This window comes from Poecile atricapillus, chromosome 17 (assembly GCF_030490865.1).
Source record: "Poecile atricapillus isolate bPoeAtr1 chromosome 17, bPoeAtr1.hap1, whole genome shotgun sequence".
NCBI classification, from domain to species: domain Eukaryota; kingdom Metazoa; phylum Chordata; class Aves; order Passeriformes; family Paridae; genus Poecile; species Poecile atricapillus.
Window position 1 is genome coordinate 3,100,822 of NC_081265.1, and position 20,539 is coordinate 3,121,360.

The following is a 20,539-nucleotide window of genomic DNA, read 5'->3' on the forward strand; positions in this document are numbered from 1 at the left end:
CGAGCCCGCAATCAGCCAGTGGGTTTGGGCACAGGCTGTCTGAAATGTACAGTGATCATGATTTTGGAGTTTTGATCAAATTTCTCTCTACAAATTAAAGGAAAAGCTGGCTTGCCATCTCTCTGAATCTTGAGACATCTGAGTGACCTTCCCTCCCTGGCCCGGGGGATTTTCACGCCGCCGTTTCCCTTTCCTGCAGGTGATGCTGGCGGACAGGAAGGGCACAGAGGAGCTGTATGCAATCAAAATCCTGAAGAAGGACGTGGTGATCCAGGATGATGATGTGGAGTGCACCATGGTTGAAAAACGAGTCCTGGCACTGCAAGATAAGCCCCCATTCCTGACACAGCTCCACTCCTGTTTCCAGACAGTTGTACGTGAGCTCTGTCTTTCTCGGCACCCCGATGTTTCCCAGGCTGCGTGGTCGTGGATTTTATCACTCCAGTAACATTTATTATCATCCAACCCATGTATGGTAGCCTCTGCACGTAGAAAATGGTGAAGAAATCCCACATGTAATTACCCCTTGGATCTTAAATATAAAAAATAATTTTAAAGGTTTTTCTTCATGCAGTCGTTTGAGCAGGCCAGGATGGCAATTCCTAAATGTAATTATATCTGCTTTGCTAAGTCAGAGCCTCAAGCCCAGATTCCCAAAGGTTCCCAAATACTTTTAAAGCTCTGAGGATAGTATTTGAAAAGTCTTAATGGCTGTTATTATATCGTGGGGTTATTAATCATGAATCAGTGTTGGTGGATTTAATTTAGTTTTCTGTCACTTCTGGGTGACACCGAGGGGCTTTTTTTTCTTCTTTCCTTATAAATATGTGAAGTGGGCATTTGCCCATCACATTGCAAAACATCTCCCAGTGACACATTTGAGGATGGATCTGATGGCCCAGTGTGACTGTGTCAGCCTCTTGGATGACGTGGAATTATGGAACTACTGAGGCTGGGAAAATCCTCTAAGATCATCATCAGCCCACATTCCCCATGAAACCATGTCCTCAAGTGCCACATCCACACATCTTCCAAAGGAAAACTTACTAGGAACTATTAGAAATGGCCTCAAAGCAATTTGGAATTTTTGACCATCTTTGATTTATTTTTATTTTCATTTCTTTTCATTTATTTTTAGAGACATTTTTCAGACTGAGCTATATTTGTATAATTCTTGAAACTGTTGGAGACAAATAATCTGTAAGAGCATGGCACTAAAATTGGCAAAAGCAGACAGATCTCATCAATCATTGACTCTTAAAGGTTGTACAAAACATTCCGCTTCCATTTCCTGATCTATAATTTTTTCCCAGTCCTAATAATCCTAAAAGCTTTTTAATAACATGCTAGTGACTTTTTTTTTCCCCTTTTTGGCTGATCAATGAATATCTAATATTGTCTCTAATGTATTTATGTGCCCCTTTACTACTTTGTCCTAGGACCGGCTGTATTTTGTGATGGAGTATGTGAACGGTGGGGATCTCATGTATCACATCCAGCAAGTAGGAAAATTTAAGGAGCCACAAGCAGTGTGAGTGTTGATGTATTTAAATCACATCATTTCATTTTACACTGTAGGAGGATTTGGTTTCTTCCTCTTCCCAGGCTCAGGATGAAGTCTGGGCTGGTCTTTGTTTGTTTTTAAGGTTCCAAATCTGAACTTTGTGTTAAAAATGTTGTTTGAACACATAGGCCGAAGGTAGCTGTGCCTTTATTCAAAAATACAGCACAAACAAAAGCAGGAGAGGCTTACTTGAAAAGTGACAAGAATTTAAGCAGGGCAGCAGGAAATTAAAGATGTTACTTCATATTCTGATGTTGTTTTTAAAAGCAAATATTAAACAGCGAGGAGAATGCTTCAGTCTGAATTAGTGCTACAGAGAAAGGCAGAACAAATTGACTCAGCACTGTGATATAAATTGCACTTTATACAAGACAAATTCAATGTATAACTTGTAAGAAATTGTGTGATATATTTGTGAGGAGTTAATAAGGAATTAGGAGTTGTTTATCTACATGATTCTTTTCTGGTAACTGTACATCTGGCACATCAGTGAGCAACTGAAAATGATCTGTTGCATATTTAAGAGTGAATAGATCCATCAGTATCATTTTAGCCATCCTTATAATACCTCATCACCACTTGTTAGTGTTTCATAAATCATTTACTAATGAAACTTTAAAATCAAGGGTGACCAACTGCTTTAAGCACTCAGTGAAACTAATTTCTCATTTTGGTATAAGCAGTGTTGAAATTGGGCTTGTTTAAACGAGAGGCCCTTCTGAATAGAAATATTTCAGATGCAGACAAACATTTTAACAACTCGCTGAATCAAACCGAGGTGGTGTCAGATCATCCTTGACTCCCAGCTAATGCAACTTGCCAACACTTGGCACAATCTGTGGTGCTTCATGACAGCTTTTGCCTGTGCTGCATCTTCACACATGTTCACAAACACCTCTGATCGAGTGCTGCAGAGCTCGGTTGCTTCCTCTCCCTTGCGCTGAGCCTAAAAATTAATCTCATCTTTAAATAATCCTCTCGCACGTAATTTGCACAGTTCCACAGCAACCAGCTTCAAACAGCCACCAGTATTCTATACCTCTTAACTGCATTCAGCAATTATATTTTATATGGTAATTATTTTAATTAGCTTCATGTAATTAATCCATTAACAGGCTGTATAAAGGAACACTATTTCTGCAAATTATTTCATGCCGTATGAATTGCAATGTACATCGAGCTGCATCCTGAATTCATCAGTCTGTGATTAGAGATAAGAACCTTTGCAGCAGAGTTAGTGCAAAAAAAAGAAAAAAGCTGTGCTCCAGCTGCACCATTTTTTGTGGTCCAGGGAGCCATTTTCCAAATTTTTTTTTTAGATTCTGCGTGATTTCATCATCAAATACTCAAAATGTATCTATTAAGGTCCAGCTGAAGTGATAGGTCTTTTATGTCACCTGTATATATACACTATCAATTCCATATTTCATAAGCTACTACATTATCATGCTTTACTGTGATTCATTTCCAATTTATTTTGCCAGAAGAAACTCATGAGGCAATAAGAAATGTGTTGATTTTTTTTCCCCCCACACAGGTTCTATGCAGCTGAGATCTCAATTGGGTTATTCTTTCTCCATAACAGAGGGATTATTTATAGGTGAGTGTGATCTGACATAAGTAACTTCTGAACTATTTTTAATATCCCAAAATGATCAGTTTCTTTATCTTTTCAGTGTATTTTTAAAACAGAAAGCCATCAGTGTAGAGCTCTTTTAGTTGTGTTGCTGCTGGTGAGGTGGAAACCCTGTTGAACCTGAGCTTTCTGCCACCTGTGCTCTGCCCCGCTGAAATAAAACCTCTAGAAAATGGAAAACTTGATGTTTTGTATTTCTGTGTGTTGTTTAATAATATTACACATCCAAAATTGTGAGGTGAGGGGTGAGACACAGCCACCTCTTCATTCCCTGTCCAGCCCAGAGCAGCTGGGGCTGCCCCTGGATCCCTGTCCAGGTCCCAGCCAGGCTGGACAAGGGGGCTGGACAGTGGGAGATGTCCCTGCCATGGCAGGGGTGGCTCTGAATGGCCTTTAAGGTCCCTTCCAACCCATTCCAGGATTTTAAGGTCATTCTCAGATGTCTCCCAGCTCCCTCCAAGCTGAGCCAGCCCCACATGTGCACCCTCAACCTCCCAAAGAGCTGCAAATATTCCTTATTGAGAATAGGCTCACCCTAGCTGACCCCAGACATTAACCTTAGATTACTGTGATTCTTCTCAGAGATCTGAAATTAGATAATGTGATGTTGGATTCAGAAGGACACATTAAAATTGCTGATTTTGGAATGTGCAAGGAACACATGTTGGATGGAGTAACAACCAGGACCTTCTGTGGCACTCCAGACTACATTGCACCAGAGGTAAATATTTTAAGAACATTTTAGTGTCTTAAAAGAAATTGTCCCTCCACATTTTATACCACTGGGTTTGGATGGCTCTAATTCCAGATTCTCTCTGGATGGCACCATTTAACCTCTGCAGGTATATTGGATATATTTGTGAATTAAAGCAATGTAATCAGTAAGACCTCACAATTTTAGGAAATACCTACTTAATTGAACAACTAACTTTTTATGAGGTAATGTTTTGTTCATTCTAGCAAAAAAAAACTTTAAAAAACAGGCTCACCAACTTCTGATCTTAAATTTCTAGCCTGGAAATATTATTATACTAAACTTTGCAATTTGTGAAGTTACACAAACATCGTGGGTGTTGCTGAGCTTTTTGCTGAGATCAGTAAATATTTCACTGGGAGCAAACAACTCTGCTTTAATCTATTCCCTCCTAGGTTCACACAGCTGCCAGCACACATTTATTTAAAAGATTATTTGGCATTTTCAGGAAATCACAAACCACCCACTGGTTTTTGGGAGGGGACTGGTGAGCTCTTGAAGCTTTTTGTTGACCTCTTTGTGAATCCACTGTGGCTTTCTCCAGGCCATGTCCTGCCAGTGCTGCACAGGTGCCAAGAGTTGCTGCTCCTCATCTCAGGAAAGCTCCTGCCACTGAAAGCCTCTTCCAAAAGCTGAGAGATCGGGCCTTGAGTGGAATTTTGTAATAAATCCATAATTTTCGTTGAGTTTTCCGTGACTTGGCCATACCTGTGCAGCTTTCAAGCCACTGAAAATGACATTGAGGCCTGAACCAACTGCAGTGGGTCTCAAATGAAAATATGATCATGAAAAGCCCGGTTGTGCTTTAAAGCACTGAGATAAATACGAGCTCAGAGTTAAGATTTTGGGTCTAGATATGATTTCTATTTCAATAGCTGAGGTCTAAAAAATTGAAAACAAGCACATGTGGTGATTTGGATATAATTCAAATATATGAATATTAAAATCTGGTCTTTGTGCATACTGAGCTTTCAAGAGTCTTGATTTGTTTGGCAGCAAATTTGATGCAAGGGGCTGGGTCCTGATCCAAGAGTTGTTCACTGGGTGCTGAGCAAGAGGCAGCTCTGGCTGAAGCATTTCTGGCTGTAATTGAATGTTTGTTGGAATAGGAGAGATTTATACATGGACAAGTAAATTAGTGTCTAAGGTGAATTTTGTCATCTCTGGGAAATTGGAATGAAAAATAGTTTGTTTTTTTCCTGGTTGCTAATTCATGCTTTTCAGAGTGAAATATTGTGTGTTATACATCCTTGTTTTTTCACCATTTGCTGTTGCTTGCAGCAGGATATCAGAACAACCAGAGCAGTATTTCATTTTCTTCTGTCAAAACATAAATGAAGCCAATATTACAAATTTAAGTGTCCTTTCTGTGGCAATTGTCTTGTGCCAGTTAATGCCAAAGAACATTTTGTCAGTACCAGAATGCTCAGTGTGGGTCAATGCTGGAGTGAATTATTTTACTTTATTTGGAAATTTCATATAAAGAAATAAACCTTTTACCAAAAACATCCAGTAAGTGAGAGAAAATTAGTCTGTTATCTTATAAACAGATTTTATTTGATTTTGTTTAATTGGCTGGTTTTCTTTTGTCTCTGAAGACATTATTGTGACTGACAGTTTGCTAACTAGTTCTGTGGTAAACTTCAAAGGAAGGTTCCTGTTTTGCTTGCAGGGGTGTTTCAGCTCACATTTCCATGGGCTAAAATTTATAAATTTCTAATAGATTTTAATGAGAATTCATTTGCACGGTCACATTCCCTGCTGGGTGGAGATAAAGGAGCTAAATCTAAATAAACTCTTGTAGGTATCTGGAGTAGAATCCTGTGAGTGGGCTGCACTCAATCATGGAGAGTGAGCTCTTTGCAGCAGCGTTTGGGGAAGAATGTGGTGACTCTCCTGGGGCCTGGAGGTGCAGGACCTGCCCACAGATGGATCAGAGAACACTCAGCTGCAAGGACCCTGCAGGGACAGCCCAGCTGGTGTCCCCTGCCCCAGCTCTGCCTGGAAAAGCAGAGGAGTGCAGTGCTGCCTTCAGCAAACTGAACCCCCCAATTTGGTGTGCTGCAAAATAATGTTTTCCCTTTTTTTTCTGAGTGGGAAAGTTGCCATTTGCTATTACCTAGGTGTATAATGGGCTGGAATTACTGTTAATTTTCTGACACTGTGCAATTTGAGGAATGTGCAGAGGTTAAACTGGTGGGATCCCACGTCTGCTTCTCTCGGGCAGAAAGTGGTTATCTTGTACAGAGTGTTTCCTGATGTGCTGAACTTAAATATTTATGGTCAGAGTGGTAAAATAGCTGTGAAATCAATTAGTACTTTGTGTTTCCTTGACCAGTCAAGAGAGACAGGAGGAGATGGATGTCAGGAGGATTAGGGGGAAGGGATTCTGCCAGCACAGAACCCCACCATCAGCATCCCTGCAGCAGGGATTTTTATAATTTAAATTAGAAACTCCATTTTCCTTCCCTTCCCTCTCACAGCCTCAAAACCTTCAGTTCCAACCTTGAATTTGCCAGGATTGTGGGAGGGAAATAGGTATTACAAAGGTTTGAAAAGTGCATTTGACTGTTTCTTGTACTGGTAATATTTATTTCTTTTAATAACTGAGTTTTAACTTTTCCAGCAGACATCATATATGCTCACAAAAGATTTCCTCTTGCCTCTGGGATATAATCTTTTCATCCCAACTGCCTACTAGCTACAATGATCTAAACATTCCTACAAATTGCTGATATTAATCTCTGTGTCCTGCTCTTAACTGTGCCTTCCTTGGAGGCAAAATAGAGAAAAAAAGAAGAAAAAAGCAATTCCTTCTGCCAATTTTGCTTGATGAGAGAAATTCCTGAGCTCTTTCTGAGTGCTCAAATCCACAGAACCTGGAAAGGCAGAGCTCTTAGTGCATGGCAATAGATGGGTAAAATGGGACATCTGAAATGCAAAAGGACATGAAATAGGCAATAATTTAAATTAATGATGAAGAAGGAGGGGAAGAGAAGGATCCCATCAGTTTTCCACTGCTGCCTGGCCAGTGAAAATCAGGAATCATAGGTGGAGGAGGGTACAGCTCTTTATTTCCAGGGGCAGGAACTCCCTCGCTGCTCTGGGTCTGCTCTGCACACTGTGGTGAGCCAGGAGGAGATGTTCACATAGCCCCATTTGCTGTAAAAGATACCAGAATTTGTACATGCAGATAGAATGACTCTGGCAGCTGCTGCATGGCAGGCAGGGATGGCTTTGAGTGCAGCAGCACTGGGAGGGGGCACACGATGAACTCTGGGTGATGAGGAAGGAACCACTGAAAATACAACGTTTGGAACTGGCTGACTTTGTACCAGTGCAGGTTTGACTGTACACTGCAGGCTCATCTGCTTCCTCCCACATGTAATTCCTCCCTTGAAGTGAGCATTCTCCCCTCTGGTTTGCATTTCCCAGTTAGTGCTGGGAGCAGCTCCCAGTACGAGGAGTTTTGTCACAGGTTTCACACAGGACGTGACAAGTGGCTGGTCTGGGTTTCCCTGGTGCCACAGCCTCACCAGGATCAAACTGGTGACTCAAACTGGGTGTGTTCAGATGGGATTAAAGGGAAGGAGGAGGAAAATTCCCTGTGTGCAGCAGCACCACTTCTGCATGGAGATAATTCAATGAAAAAGGTGTTGTCACTGCATTTGCAGTGGGACTTTTCCAGCCTTGCTGGCTGGATTCACATCTCAGTTCCCACTCTCCCATCACAGACTGGCTCAGGTGAGGGAGATGTGTGCCAGCTCAGAGGGGCACTGCTCTGTTCATCTCAGATGTGGCATCAAGCAGCAGAAAAATTGTAGTGATTCTGACCATCCATTGGAGCTTTTTCCATGTTAGTTCTGCCTCTCCTGATGATTCTGTTTGATATTCTCTCCCAAAGGCAGATTTCATAGGGGAGATTGCATTTCCTGATGGGAATGCTGTTCAGAGAGGAGCCCAGCCTTGACTCAGCCCTTGCTGGATAAAAGTCAGCATCATTGAGTCTGTGCGTTGGTACAATTTCACTGTAGGACATTGCATTGCAGCATTTATGTGATTTCCTCCTCTCAATAATCCCATCAGACTCCTTCACAACAGGGACAGAAGTGGACTGTGGGCTCCTGCACAGACCTGGCTGCCAGGTACAGAACCTTGGCAGTGTAGCAGCATTTTCTTTCTCACTGCTATGGATCCATCTCCTCCTCATTTGCTAATTGAAATAAACTGTTCCTCCCAAAACCACATACCTGGACTGCACTTGTTGTACAAAATGTTCTGCCCTTACAAATCAATGGCCTGAAAAATATCCCTTTTTTATATAAAATATTCTTTTCCATAAGGCAGGGAGACATTTTCAGAGGAGGACTGAGGGTGCAATGTTTTGTCATTTTGTGGGTAAAGGCCAGTATTTTTCCTGGATGAAAGTTTGAAAGTGTTTGGTGTTTCAAAAGGAAATATTGATCCCAGCAGGAACTTACTGGTGATGGAAATGGAAGGGAGAGTAACCAACTATGTCAACTGCTATAAGATGAAATGAATGTCCCAAATATATATTTTTAAGCCCATGTTACTGCTAAGAGATAACTAATACAGACTGCCTTTATGTAGGGCCTTCCAGATGAGAATCTTGTTATTATCTCTGGTTGTCTAATATATTCCAAAGCACAACTGATTTTAAAATCCTTTGGTTAGAAACATTGCAGTAATTTTTAAGTTGTGTGCTGCTGTATCTCAGGCAAGGACATATATCCACACAGAGACCATAATTTTATTTAGTAGCCAGGCAGCCCTGCTTTATTGCACTGGTGACTCACTATTTTCCTGAGCAACTATGGAACTTGGCAGTTCAAGTTCTCTTTCACACTGCTGAAAAATTTAGGATGTGTGATGTGTATTTGACTGGGCAATTTATTTCACAAAGAGTAAAAACACAAGCAAGCAGGAAAATGAATGCAAGCTCCTCTGGAATTCTGACTGCCTCAGTTCCCTGCTCATTCCAGTGGAGACGATGGAGTGGAAGGCTCTGATGCTGCCTTCAGTGGGGATGGACAGGGACTGGGATGTCCTGCATCCCTTCACAATTCACAGCATCCCTTCACAGTTATTTAGGAAGAGATCTGAGAAACAGCTGCACCTCCAAACTCCTCCACACCATTTCCAAATGCAGCTCTTAAATAAATGAGTGCTGATCACTGAGGAGGCCTCGATTAAAGAGGATGACACAGGAGGGGACCTGGGTGCTGCTGGCACCTGCAGCTTTTCCTTGTGTCAGGACTCGATTTGCACTGCTCTGTGAGTCAGGTCTGAACCCAGAGCATGGAAAATAGTTGACATTTCCATTAGTCTGAACAGCAGAACCCCATTTCTTTTTGGTGTAGCTGGTATTTCGTACTGAGCATCACAATCATGTGGCTTGGAAAAACTTGACTGAGATTTTTGGAGTTTTGCTCTTTTCCTGAATTTTGATTCCTTTTACAGCAGAACAAAAACATAAATATTGAAAAGAAAGGTTTAATTATTGATGGTCCTTACGTTAAGGGAGCCTCATGATTTCAGACTTTGACACAAACAGTTGGGTAATGGTTTTGCCATTTGTCTCCTTCATCGTGCTGCTGTACTTCCTCCTTTGCCTTCAGATGCACATCCCAAGGACTCCTGAGAGCTGCATTTTCCACAATATCAGGGTACCAAGGACGTGGGTGGGTTTAGACTCACACTTGCAAAACAATCCCAACTCCCACTGAAACCCGTGATTAGCTGGAGGGAGGATTACAGGATTGTCTTTCTGGCCTTTTCCAAGGAAACCTGTCCTTCTCTGCACATCACACACGTACCTAATGGGGGTTAGTTAACACTAATGGGGGTTTTTCCTGTGTTTGTTTTTTGTGATTATGCAGATTATTGCTTACCAGCCCTATGGGAAGTCGGTGGATTGGTGGGCATACGGTGTGCTGCTCTATGAGATGTTGGCTGGCCAGGTAAGAGATTCCCCCTCCTGTGCTCCTCCTCCTGCCCTCCAAGGCTGCTCTGTTTCAAGGCTCCCTAAAGGTTTAGACCATTGCAGGATAAGATTGAAGCCTTTCATTCTGCTGTTATCTCCTTGTACTCTTGACTGACTCAACTGAGAATGTATTTAGGCTTTAAGCTCTTTATGTTGCACCCACATAATCAAGCTCTGCCTTTGAATACGGCTCCTTTGTACTGCAATAATGTTATAAATAGCCATCTTCAGAATTGAAAGGGAGACACTTGAGCAGGAAAATGCATGTCAAGTGGAAGAAATACCATTTAGGAGTTTGAAACCACAGGGAAGCATAATAAGAGTGTGTATAAGCTCTGCATTGCAGTTAAGTCCCAAGAATACAGTTTTTGTACTGTATGTCCTGGGGATAAAATCTGGAAATGTGCTCAGTTACAGACCCCTCATTCTGCAGAGTTAATGAGAGGCTGCTCTCCGAGTCCCTCGGGTAGGGAAGCAACACTCTGCTGCAATAAATGGCATATAAGCCCCAACTTTAAGGAATTATATTAGTCTTGAGTTAAAAAAGATTCCTGCAGTTGAATCTCAGTGAGTGTTAGGTAAAGGCAGGCATTTCCTGAGCTTAAAACATACATTTGTAACAAATGCCTTTAAGAGTTTCTCTGTGGAGTTCCAATGGACATTTTAAAAGTTTAATGTGTACCAATTGCAGCTGTTAACATTTGCAGGCTGAATTTCAAATATTGGCCATCTGAATGCTTTGGAGAAAAGGAGATTTACCATTAGCTGGGTCTTGCACAGGGCCCATATCCATGGAATTTATCCATGGGCACTTTCCTATCCCTGTATTTTAAAATATAGTGCAGTCCTTTCTTGTGATAGTCTCAAAAGTAGAATCTACAGCCATGACACAAAACAAACTGGTGTTTAACTGGAATTAAGTGAGGAATGGATTTACCTTAGCACAAGGTAATTGAAAGTTATTCTCCAAACTTCAGCCTTTGAAGTATTTTGCCTGTCTGGTGCACAGTAGCTTTAAAAACTGATTAAAGCTGATCACAAAGATAGTCCTGCACACATTTCATTAACCTGGCTGCCATTCTGGGGGCAGAAATGAACATTTCCCCTTGATTTTGATCTGAGACTGTCAAACACTAAACTGGGTCAGCAGAAATCCAGGCTGCAGATTGCTGTGAGATTGGGGAGTGTTCCTGGACAAGGAGCACTGCTGTATGTGGATCTTTCTGGGCATGGTGTTGTCATGCCATTTCATAAAAAGTAGAAAATTTAACATAAAAAAGGAAAACTCAGTAAGTTGCTCACTTGTGATTTATTTTCTACAGCCTCCATTTGATGGGGAAGATGAAGATGAGCTGTTCCAGTCCATAATGGAGCATAATGTTTCCTACCCAAAATCACTGTCCAAAGAAGCTGTCTCCATCTGCAAGGGGGTGAGATAAAATGTTAATTTATCATTAAGTTCCTTTTTGGCAATCCTTGTGAGTAGCTGCCTTTGCCTGGCTCTGACACAGCACTGTAGTATTTTAAAGTGCAGCTTCTGTCAGGCAGCGCTGAGCTGTGTTGTCACTTGGTGTCACTGGTAAGTGCTGGGCTCTTCCCGCTGTGCCTGCTTGTTTTATGGAAAGAACAAATGTCAGGATCAGCAGCTGCCAAAGCCAGAGCAGAATTTATAAACAGGACCTTGGTGTGAAGAGTCTCCCCAGGCTTTGCCTCTCGACCTGTGGCAGCACAGCCCCGATTTTTGCGGGGTGAGATTTCTCAGCTTGGCTGGAGCTGCTCCAGCGAGTCCTCAGCCCAATGACAGGATCAGAGCACAGGAGTTTAGGAGAATCATTTTTAAATTTAGGTGAAGATAAGCTTATGTAAAAATCTTTAGCAGAAATGCAAGGAAACCATGGGGAAATTCTGATCCAGTGGTACCTGTGTGGCCTAAAATTGGTCTTAGATACTAAATTAATTTTTTTTTTCACTTTTGAGGAAAATAATAGATTTAGCTTCAGGGGATTAGCTTAGGAAGAAAGAATTCATTTGACTTCCCTTTGATTCCATGTGATTCTCCAGAGCACCATCAGTCTGCAGCTTTTCCAATCCACCGCCTGTAATGGGTTATTTGATGTCTGACTTACACTGATGAAACACCACTGCACTTAGTTAATTTGATATTTACATTCTTCCTATCCTTTCCAACCATTTCTGAAGTGCTATACATGAGCTGGGTATTAGTCCCTTTAAAAAAATCATCAAGGAAAAGGTGTTTAGAGCAAGAAGGTAAAATGAAAGACCGTGCTAATTTTGGATCTTATCCCAGCTGGCCAACAAAAAATAAACATGATGTATTTTTGTAAAGTACATTCAGATTGTTGCCTTGTTGTGACAATCACACATTCAAACAGCACAGTCTGAACCTGATGTAATTGCCCTGTTTTCAGCTCCTCTGTTTGCTGCTCTCTGATGCTCGTGTCAAGGGAGGGCAGAAAGCTAAAATTACCCTGCACCTTGAGATTTTGGGCAAGTCTCTGTGATACTGACATGTTCTTCATCTGCATTAAACTGACAAATTAATCTCAGGTTTCAGTGGGAATTTTTCCTGAGCTAAGGAATCAATATGAGAAAGTTTCTGACCCTTGCTGCCAGTGGTAACTCTGCAATCCCAGTACTGGGCACCGTTGGGCAAGACAAACGTGCCCACTCTGCTCTTGGAATTGATTTGTCTGCTTGACTTCCATTGCACTGATTGAGAGTTTGTTGGTTTTGGTAAATGCAGCAACTTTGGAAAGAATTAAAACTACTGGAATCAATACTCCCATTTTCTTTTATCACTTACTGTTGAAGCAAGGGGTTTGGAAAAAGTAACAAAAATGGGAGCATTGCTGTTAATCTTGAAGAAAGCTGTGATTCCTGCCCAGTGCACAGCCACTTCCCAAACCTGCTTAGAGTCACTTTTATTTTAGGTTCAAAACTGGAATCAGATCAACTCAACATTTGGAAGGAGACTAAAGTGGTACTGAGGTTTTAAGATCTGTTGAGGTATCACTCCCAGCAGTACATTAATCATATATAATTTGTAAAAGAGCTTTAAAAAGCCACCACAAAACTGGAACTGAGAGTTTAAGGCTACATTGCACAATTCCCAATGTTCCAATTGGAACTTGTTAATTAGGGAATACATTCCAGTTTCTAAGCACGCCAGGCTGGTGGATTTGGGGCTGGGTTTTTTTCCCCAAGTCTGTTTAATCTCTGCAACTGGGTATAGTATTGACCAGGATGTCATTAAGAATGCAAGGGAGGAAACAAAGATTAGATGTTGTCAGCTGGGTGCCAAAGAATTGGAGGCTCTGTAATGAGATGTCTTGAACAAGCTCCAGAAAAATTAAATGGGTGTGGGGGGGTTGTACTTCATTGAGCTTTAGTGCATTGGAATTTATGATGTTTAATTGATTGCTGAGATGGGGTAGGAGCTGTTCTGGAGATCTATAAGACTGAACTGAGAGATTGGAGGTGAAATTCAGGAGGGAGCTGTGAGCTAGCGGGGATGGCAGCGTGTCCTGGGCACCACCTGCACCTCCAGCAGCAACCTCTGCCCAGTGGGGAAAATTTCTGGGTGCAGCCCCTAATTTTGCTGCTGATTTGATCACTGTATCCAGTGATCAAAAAAGAAAATCCTTCCAAAAATTCATTTTGGCTTTTCAAAACAATTTTATTAGCAGTGTGTATCTTCAGGAGAGGAGCAAGAGCATTGCAAGCAGGGGAAAGTCCCTCTCACTTTCCTTCCAGCATTAAACTGAATCGTTTGGTGTTTTCTTCCCAACAGCTAATGACTAAACACCCTGCAAAACGCCTTGGCTGTGGCCTGGAAGGTGAAAGAGACATCAGGGAACACGCTTTCTTCAGGAGAATTGACTGGGAAAAATTGGAGAACAGAGAGATTCAGCCACCTTTCAAACCTAAAGTGGTGAGTGAGGTGCCAGCTCCATCCTCAAGGAGTGTGAGCACAGCCCTGCTCCCCGTGGGGTGGGATTGCTGCTCCAGGTCTGGGACACGGCTCAAACCTGGCAGTTTGATAAGAGCAGAGCTGTCTGAGAGCCTGCTCATGTTTTGGCACCTGTGCTGGAACCCAAGGAACTTTGTGCCTTGCAAAAAAGCCTCGCAGTGCTCTGAGCTCTGCCTGGATGGTCGCACAGTGAGGAGATGAAAACGGGGAAAATTGGCACAGCCACTTGAGGCTGGTAATAAATGTGGTTAACAACTGGCTCCTCTGAGCAGCATCTAAAGTCAGGATCTGACTGAGGGATTTGGATTAGAGGGGTGAATTTCCTCCATGGTTGGCTGCCCAGCACGGGGGGTTTTATTCCCCATCCTACAGCGATGTCTGCCCAGTTTGCAAGATTAATCCCTGGTTTATTTTCCATGTTTATTACTGGTTTGCACATGTGGATCTACAGGAACATTTCAGAAATCCAAGCTAGTGGAAAGATGTCCTTACCCTGAGAGCTGTTTGCATAATAGAATCGGAAGAGCTTTGCTGGTTGAGCCAGAATTTCTTTCAGCATGTAATGTGCTTTATTGACAGGCAAAGAGAAGAGTTTACACACAAGAACACAAGCTTTAAGGAACACCTGTAAATTGTTATGTCCTAACATAGAACCTTTCTTCTCTAACCCTTTTATTTTTCAGATTTCTGATTTTCAGAATCCTGGCTGGCTTTAGCACTTCAGGTGTAGGGTGACTGCTCTTTACACTGATTTATTTGCCAATACAGACACACCGGTGAGGATTCTTAAACTAAGGAACAGAGGGATGCCAATACCTGAATTATTCTTCACTTTTTCCATACAAATTACTTTTTTCCATCAGCAGGAGGGGAGTTGCAGCTCGGAAGGGTGTTTATTGCTAAAGGAAATACCTTTTTGCTATGGTGGATTTTGCATGCAGGGAAGGGTGTAAATAAGTGAAGAATTTGCTTGGTGCTGCCAGCCCTGCCCTGCCCATCCCATCCCCAGAGCTGGCTGTGCAAAGGGAAGCTCTTAGAGCGTATTTTATGGGATATTTTTATTACATGCTCCTCAAGTCAAACCTAAAGCTGATCATAAAGCAGATCTGCCTTCCCATCTGTAAGTTTTATTAGCTCAGGAGCTGAGAGCTTACACTCTCCTTGAAGTTAAAAGTAACACCAGCATGGAGGAGCTGAAGGCTTGAGGTGTGGTCTGGTTCCTCCTGAGAGCAGCTGTGCTCTGTCTCCCTGCTTATCATGACCTGCTTTGTCTGCACAGGCTGCTGGTGAAGCACACCCAGGCAGATTCACATGGAGCCCGACTGTCCTAGACAAAAATAACTTAAAAATCCAAGTCTGGTATTTACATACCCTGTGCACAACTCATTTATGGTGACTGCTGATTCTATTTGTATCACTATCATACAATTATAGAATTGTTTAGGCTGGAAAAGACCTTTAAAATCACTGAGTTCCAACCATTATCTTGGTTGTTTCTTTTGTTTTCTGTTCTGAAGGAGTTGTGCTCTGGCTGTAGTGGTATTTTATGCTTTTTTTGCCTGGACTTTGCCCAGAAATGATACTTATTTTTAGAAAATAAAGGAGGAAACCTGTGATAGCAAGTTTAGGAACAAGGACCTGTCCTGGGATGTCCCTGGCCAGCCCTCTGGCCATGCCAAGGACTGAGGCCCTGCTATCATTTATGAATTTATAGCAGTTTATAGCCTGTTCAGTGGAGGCTCAAAGCCCATAAATGAATTGCATTAAGCTTTTTGCAGATCATAAAGGAAACTGAGACTAACATGAAAATTTAATTCTGTATTGTAAGGCTTTTAAAAAGAATGAAATTACTTGCTAAAGAAAGTATCTCTTGCCAACATATGTTTATGAACATATTTCCTTTTGCCTTTTGTATCCCAGTAATGCTGAGTATTTAAGCCTCTTTATCTCGTCACCTCACGCTGAGGGATGGAAACCTTTCTGACTGCTTTTTACCAGGATTCAGATATTAAACTTCCACTGTTCTGTGATATTTTGTCAAAATATCTGTAAAGCAAATTTTCCCTCATCTACTCGTAAGAAACAGGGGAAAGCCTTACACATATCCTGACAACTCTGCTGTTGTCTTGCTGACTTTTTTCAGCCTTTTTTTCTGCTTTTCTCTTTCCTTGCAGTGCGGCAAAGGGGCTGAAAACTTCGATAAGTTCTTCACACGAGGACAGCCGGTGTTGACGCCTCCAGATCAGCTGGTCATTGCCAACATAGACCAAACAGATTTTGAAGGGTTCTCTTATGTCAACCCCCAGTTCGTGCACCCCCTTGTAGAAAATGTAGCATGAAACAGCAGAACAAATCCCGCCGTGGGGAACAGTTATAACCCTACAATTTTTAGGCTTTTGCCTTGTTGATTCCATTTGGGCCTGGAAATTGTAGGGTTAGAAGGGTGTGAGATGAGGGAAGGGCCACTTAGTCAGGATTTGGGCTTTGCAGCAGCAATGTTGTCTTAACAGGAGATAAATTAGCGTACGGTGCCCACTTTTTCTTCTAGAAGTCGCCACTGACCTGTCGAAACCTACCCATGTTTTGGTACGTTCTGTATTTTTTACCTTCCCACTGTCCTTTTGCTCCCTTTTCAACTGTGTTGTGTTGGAAAAACATCTGACACGTGGCGTGAATGAGAAGCCACCTCGAGTATTTATTCCTTGGGGGCGGATGGCGGGAGGTGGGAGCGTCCTCCCCGCGCTCCCGGAGACTTCGGGGGCAGATCCAGAGACTGAGCGGGGTCAGCTCCAGAGGGGAGAGGCATTGCAAAAAAATCACTGAAAGCATTTGAAAAATATGGCAGGAAAAAACAACAAAAAAAAAAAGGTTGGGAATGGGTGGGAGGGGGGATGAAATCAAATTAGAACCTGAGGCTTGGTGAGCAGATCCTGTAAGATCCCAAATAAAAGCGCTCGGGTGGTGGCCACATCTCTAGGATTTGTGCTATGAGTAGCAGGTGATAAACTCAAGGGTGAAATTTTGTCTTTAACAATAATAATAATAATGATGATGATGATAATAGTAATAATTTTAATAATACTTTTGTGAATTTTTAATCTCCATGAGATTATTCTGTGATCCAGGGTGCCATTGTCTGTTCAGTTGGTTTAATTTACACCACTCCTCAAGTTTACTGTTAACTGGTTCTAATACCAATATTTTACTATGAAATTTATTAACCTGGAATGTAAAACAAAAGTGTAATTCCTTAAGTCTTATTTCCATGTGTTTATTTATCGTCTGCAGTGTAGGGCAGTAAATTGAAGAAAGCGTTATGCATATTAAATTAACAGAAAATGCAGCCCCAAGTGACTTCCTGATTTCTCCAGAATTACTCATGAAAATCAAGTGAGATTCAGTCCTAAATAATCAGTTTTAATTCAGAGAACTTTGGGCTGTAGAATAATCAAGCCTGAAAGAAAAAAATAAAACTCGTTTTATTGATAGAATGGAATTTAATACATTTTACATATGCTTCATGCAATGAACTTTGCATGTTTAGTAATAACTCTTAATAATAAGGGTTAATAATAAGCAGATCTATATTATTGACATAATCATATCAAGCATAAAGAGTATTATAAAAATTTTATAAAACAACTTGTGCTTTATTTGTGAAAGTTCTTGTTCTGAATGACACCATTTAGATTTAGCTAAATGTTTTCTTGCTATTGTTTTGATTTTTACTTTAGGTTTTGAATATTGTTACTGGCTTAGGGTATAATCTCTTTTTTTTAAAGTAGATATACTTTTAAATAATAATTGCTACCTGCAGGTTTTATACGAGGTTCAATTAGGCTTTCATTTCACATCTGCTTATTACTTGCAGAGAAGGAAATAGACTTTATTTGCAATGATGAACACTGTAATTAATGCAATCTTCTCCTCTCCTATCACTTAGATAAAAAATTTTGATATTTCCTCTTACAACTTACCAGAAGATATTAACTCAAATATCAGTAAATAATGTTTTGTGCATATTTTGGTTTTGTTACAGCATGTAAAATAGTAGTTGGTGCATTTCCCCTTTTTTTTCCCTGCTGCCTTGATCCCATTAGCAGCCACAGGCACTTTTTGTCTGTCAGATGTGCATGATGATGCCAGAAGCATGATGTCTCTGTTGCTGCATGCAGACTGATTACAATTTTTCCAGCATGTAAACATATTCAAAAAGTAAGATATTTGCCATAAAAGACTTCAATTTATACTAGAATATGTAATGGGGTGGGGTGGGAGGGGAACCTACTTTCTAATCATCTTTTATGACAATAAACCATGGAACCTGTGCCAAAGATTCTGTCAGAAAGATCCAGTCCTGCCAGGGGGGAGCCACAGGGGTGGGCTGGGTGAGCTGGGGGAAACGTGGCTGGATGTGAAGGGCGACTGTGCTGAGTCTCTGCACCCACAGGGCCCTGGAAAATGTGGGTTTGGGGCCAGGATGTGCAATTTCCACACTCCAGGAGTCCAATTGTTGCCCTCAGTCCTTCTGTACCCCCAGCTCCCACGGGGAGCACCTTGGAGCCATCAAACCCTGACATCCCAAGGTGTGGCTCACGAGGGGCATTGGCCAGCTGACAGGAACTCAGATCATTGCCTAAACAAACAGGACTCCAAACTTTTCAAACATTTGAGGAGTAAAATTTTAAACTCTTCTGTGTCAAATGTGTTGTCAGCCAAGACTGGGAGTTCATTTTCTTCTTTGTGTATTACGTACTTCAAAAATGATGGTATTTACCATAAAGCATGTGGCCTAATGCAGCATTCATGACTTTTTTCCTTATTTATTTTTCTGAATATTATTAGCCTGGCAATGTTTAGTAAAATCTGGGTAGAAATCATGCTGTAGAAGATAATAGTTTGAATTAAGATAACAGATTACCGAGTCTCAGATTTTAATAGAGAAGAGGCTCTCAGCTATGCCAGTCTGCCAAGAGGTGCCATTGTGCTTGTTTTGAAAATGTGAAGTGAAAAAAAAACACTTGTGAAAAAGAAAAATACTGGGAGAAATACCAGCATACAGGTTTGGAGAGTAAGCAAAGCAGGGTCAGGATTGAACCGAGCCAGAAACCTGGGGAGGAGTTCCCCTGGGTAGATGTTCCCACAGTTCTGTTTCCTGATGAAATCTGAATTGTCCCAGCAAGTCCCATTGCTGGCACAGCTGTGACACAGGGCTGGCCTGACACTGGGACAGGGCTGCTCATTTTCTGCCTGCTTCCCATACCCAGTTTCTTCAGCCCTTGTGTTGTCTCCCAGTTTTTCTGACATAGAAGGAGAAATTCCTCTTTAACGTCGTTACCTCAGGTCCCCAGGTTTGTGATATAAATGTTGTCTTCTGGAGGTTTGTAACACTTAGGAAAACGTGCTGTGAACTCCTGGATCCTGCAGGAGCAAGGCAGGGTTGGACAAAGCAGGGATTAGTTGTGTTACCCCTCACTGCTCTTCCTGATGCCCTCACATGCTCTGACCTTTCCCAAGAACTCCCACTGGCTGCTCAGAATCCAGAAACTTATAATGGCAAGGAAAACCTGAAGAATCCAGACAGAATTTTCGTATCCTTTTAGAGACAGATGTTATTTATATAATACTTTTCACAAGATTTGCTTTTCTAGAGAACATGTATCAGCAGAAGGGGAAGCATTAGAGCTGCTTCTCTTTCACTTGTGTTCAATAGCAACTGTAATCCCAGCACCCACATTGCCACCAAGATTCCCAAAAGGCAAATTGGAAATTGTGCTGCACTGAAGCTGGGCTGGAAGTTTTGGGAGCTGTGATTGAAAATTGTGCTGCACTGAAGCTGGGCTGGAAGTTTTGGGAGCTGTGTTTCCATCTCTGTGCTCGAGTCCCAGATGGTTCCAGGGCAGCTCCATTCCTGCCAGGAGAGGCACAGGTCTGCCATGTCAAACTTCCAAGGGATTTTCAGGGATCAAATGGGACTTCACTGGCTCCTAGGCAAAATTTGTCATTATTCAGATATCTGGATACTTTTGTGCACCTTTGAGTGACCAGAGCAGGGTGGTGGGATTCCAGGACAACCACTTCACCCACTGGCCAGGCTCGGTGCTCTGAGAAGGGTTGGCACATATGTGGGAAGGAGAGAACACATTCCCATGATAAAATCCTCCTTCTTAATCCAGTTTGGAGGAGAAATGCAATTTAGCTTTCTGATTCTTCATTCTTTCCAGAAATACAATTGAATTTCATTTTACAAACTGCAGAAAGTTCTTCTGGAAATCAGATGTTAGTTTAAAAAAAACAAAAACTCACCACATCTGAATGCTTCTGGCCTTTGAAATCCATCCTGTCTTTTGGGGTGAATCCAAGCCAGTAATGCTGGGCTTCTATAAAATTAATAAGGTTGAGCAAGAGAGGCACTTGTCTTCTAGCTGGGAAGGTGACATGTCCAAGGATGGAGTGGTACCAGTTAAAAAGTGTCTCCACATCCAGCTGCCTCTGGATGCAATCCCAGTTAAATTCCATAGGAGACACATGCAGTGAGCAGGGGGGGCAGATCCTCCTTACTGTGCAAAGCATAGCATTGGAAATAATTA

The 20,539-nt window shown here is 41.8% G+C and overlaps 1 protein-coding gene across 2 annotated transcripts in view; it reads left to right on the plus strand.

Moving 5' to 3' along the window:
* The window catches only part of PRKCA (protein kinase C alpha), a 138,150-nt gene extending 119,865 nt beyond the window's left edge, over positions 1–18,285 (plus strand). For both annotated transcript variants that reach the window (XM_058852261.1, XM_058852262.1), the window contains 8 exons: positions 200–373; positions 1,440–1,531; positions 3,102–3,164; positions 3,783–3,921; positions 9,855–9,935; positions 11,281–11,388; positions 13,770–13,910; positions 16,124–18,285. In XM_058852261.1, the coding sequence (XP_058708244.1) occupies positions 200–373; positions 1,440–1,531; positions 3,102–3,164; positions 3,783–3,921; positions 9,855–9,935; positions 11,281–11,388; positions 13,770–13,910; positions 16,124–16,288 (963 nt within the window). In that variant the 3' untranslated portion in view covers positions 16,289–18,285. The remainder of the gene's footprint in view (positions 1–199; positions 374–1,439; positions 1,532–3,101; positions 3,165–3,782; positions 3,922–9,854; positions 9,936–11,280; positions 11,389–13,769; positions 13,911–16,123) is intronic.
* The last annotated feature ends 2,254 nt before the right edge of the window (positions 18,286–20,539 follow it).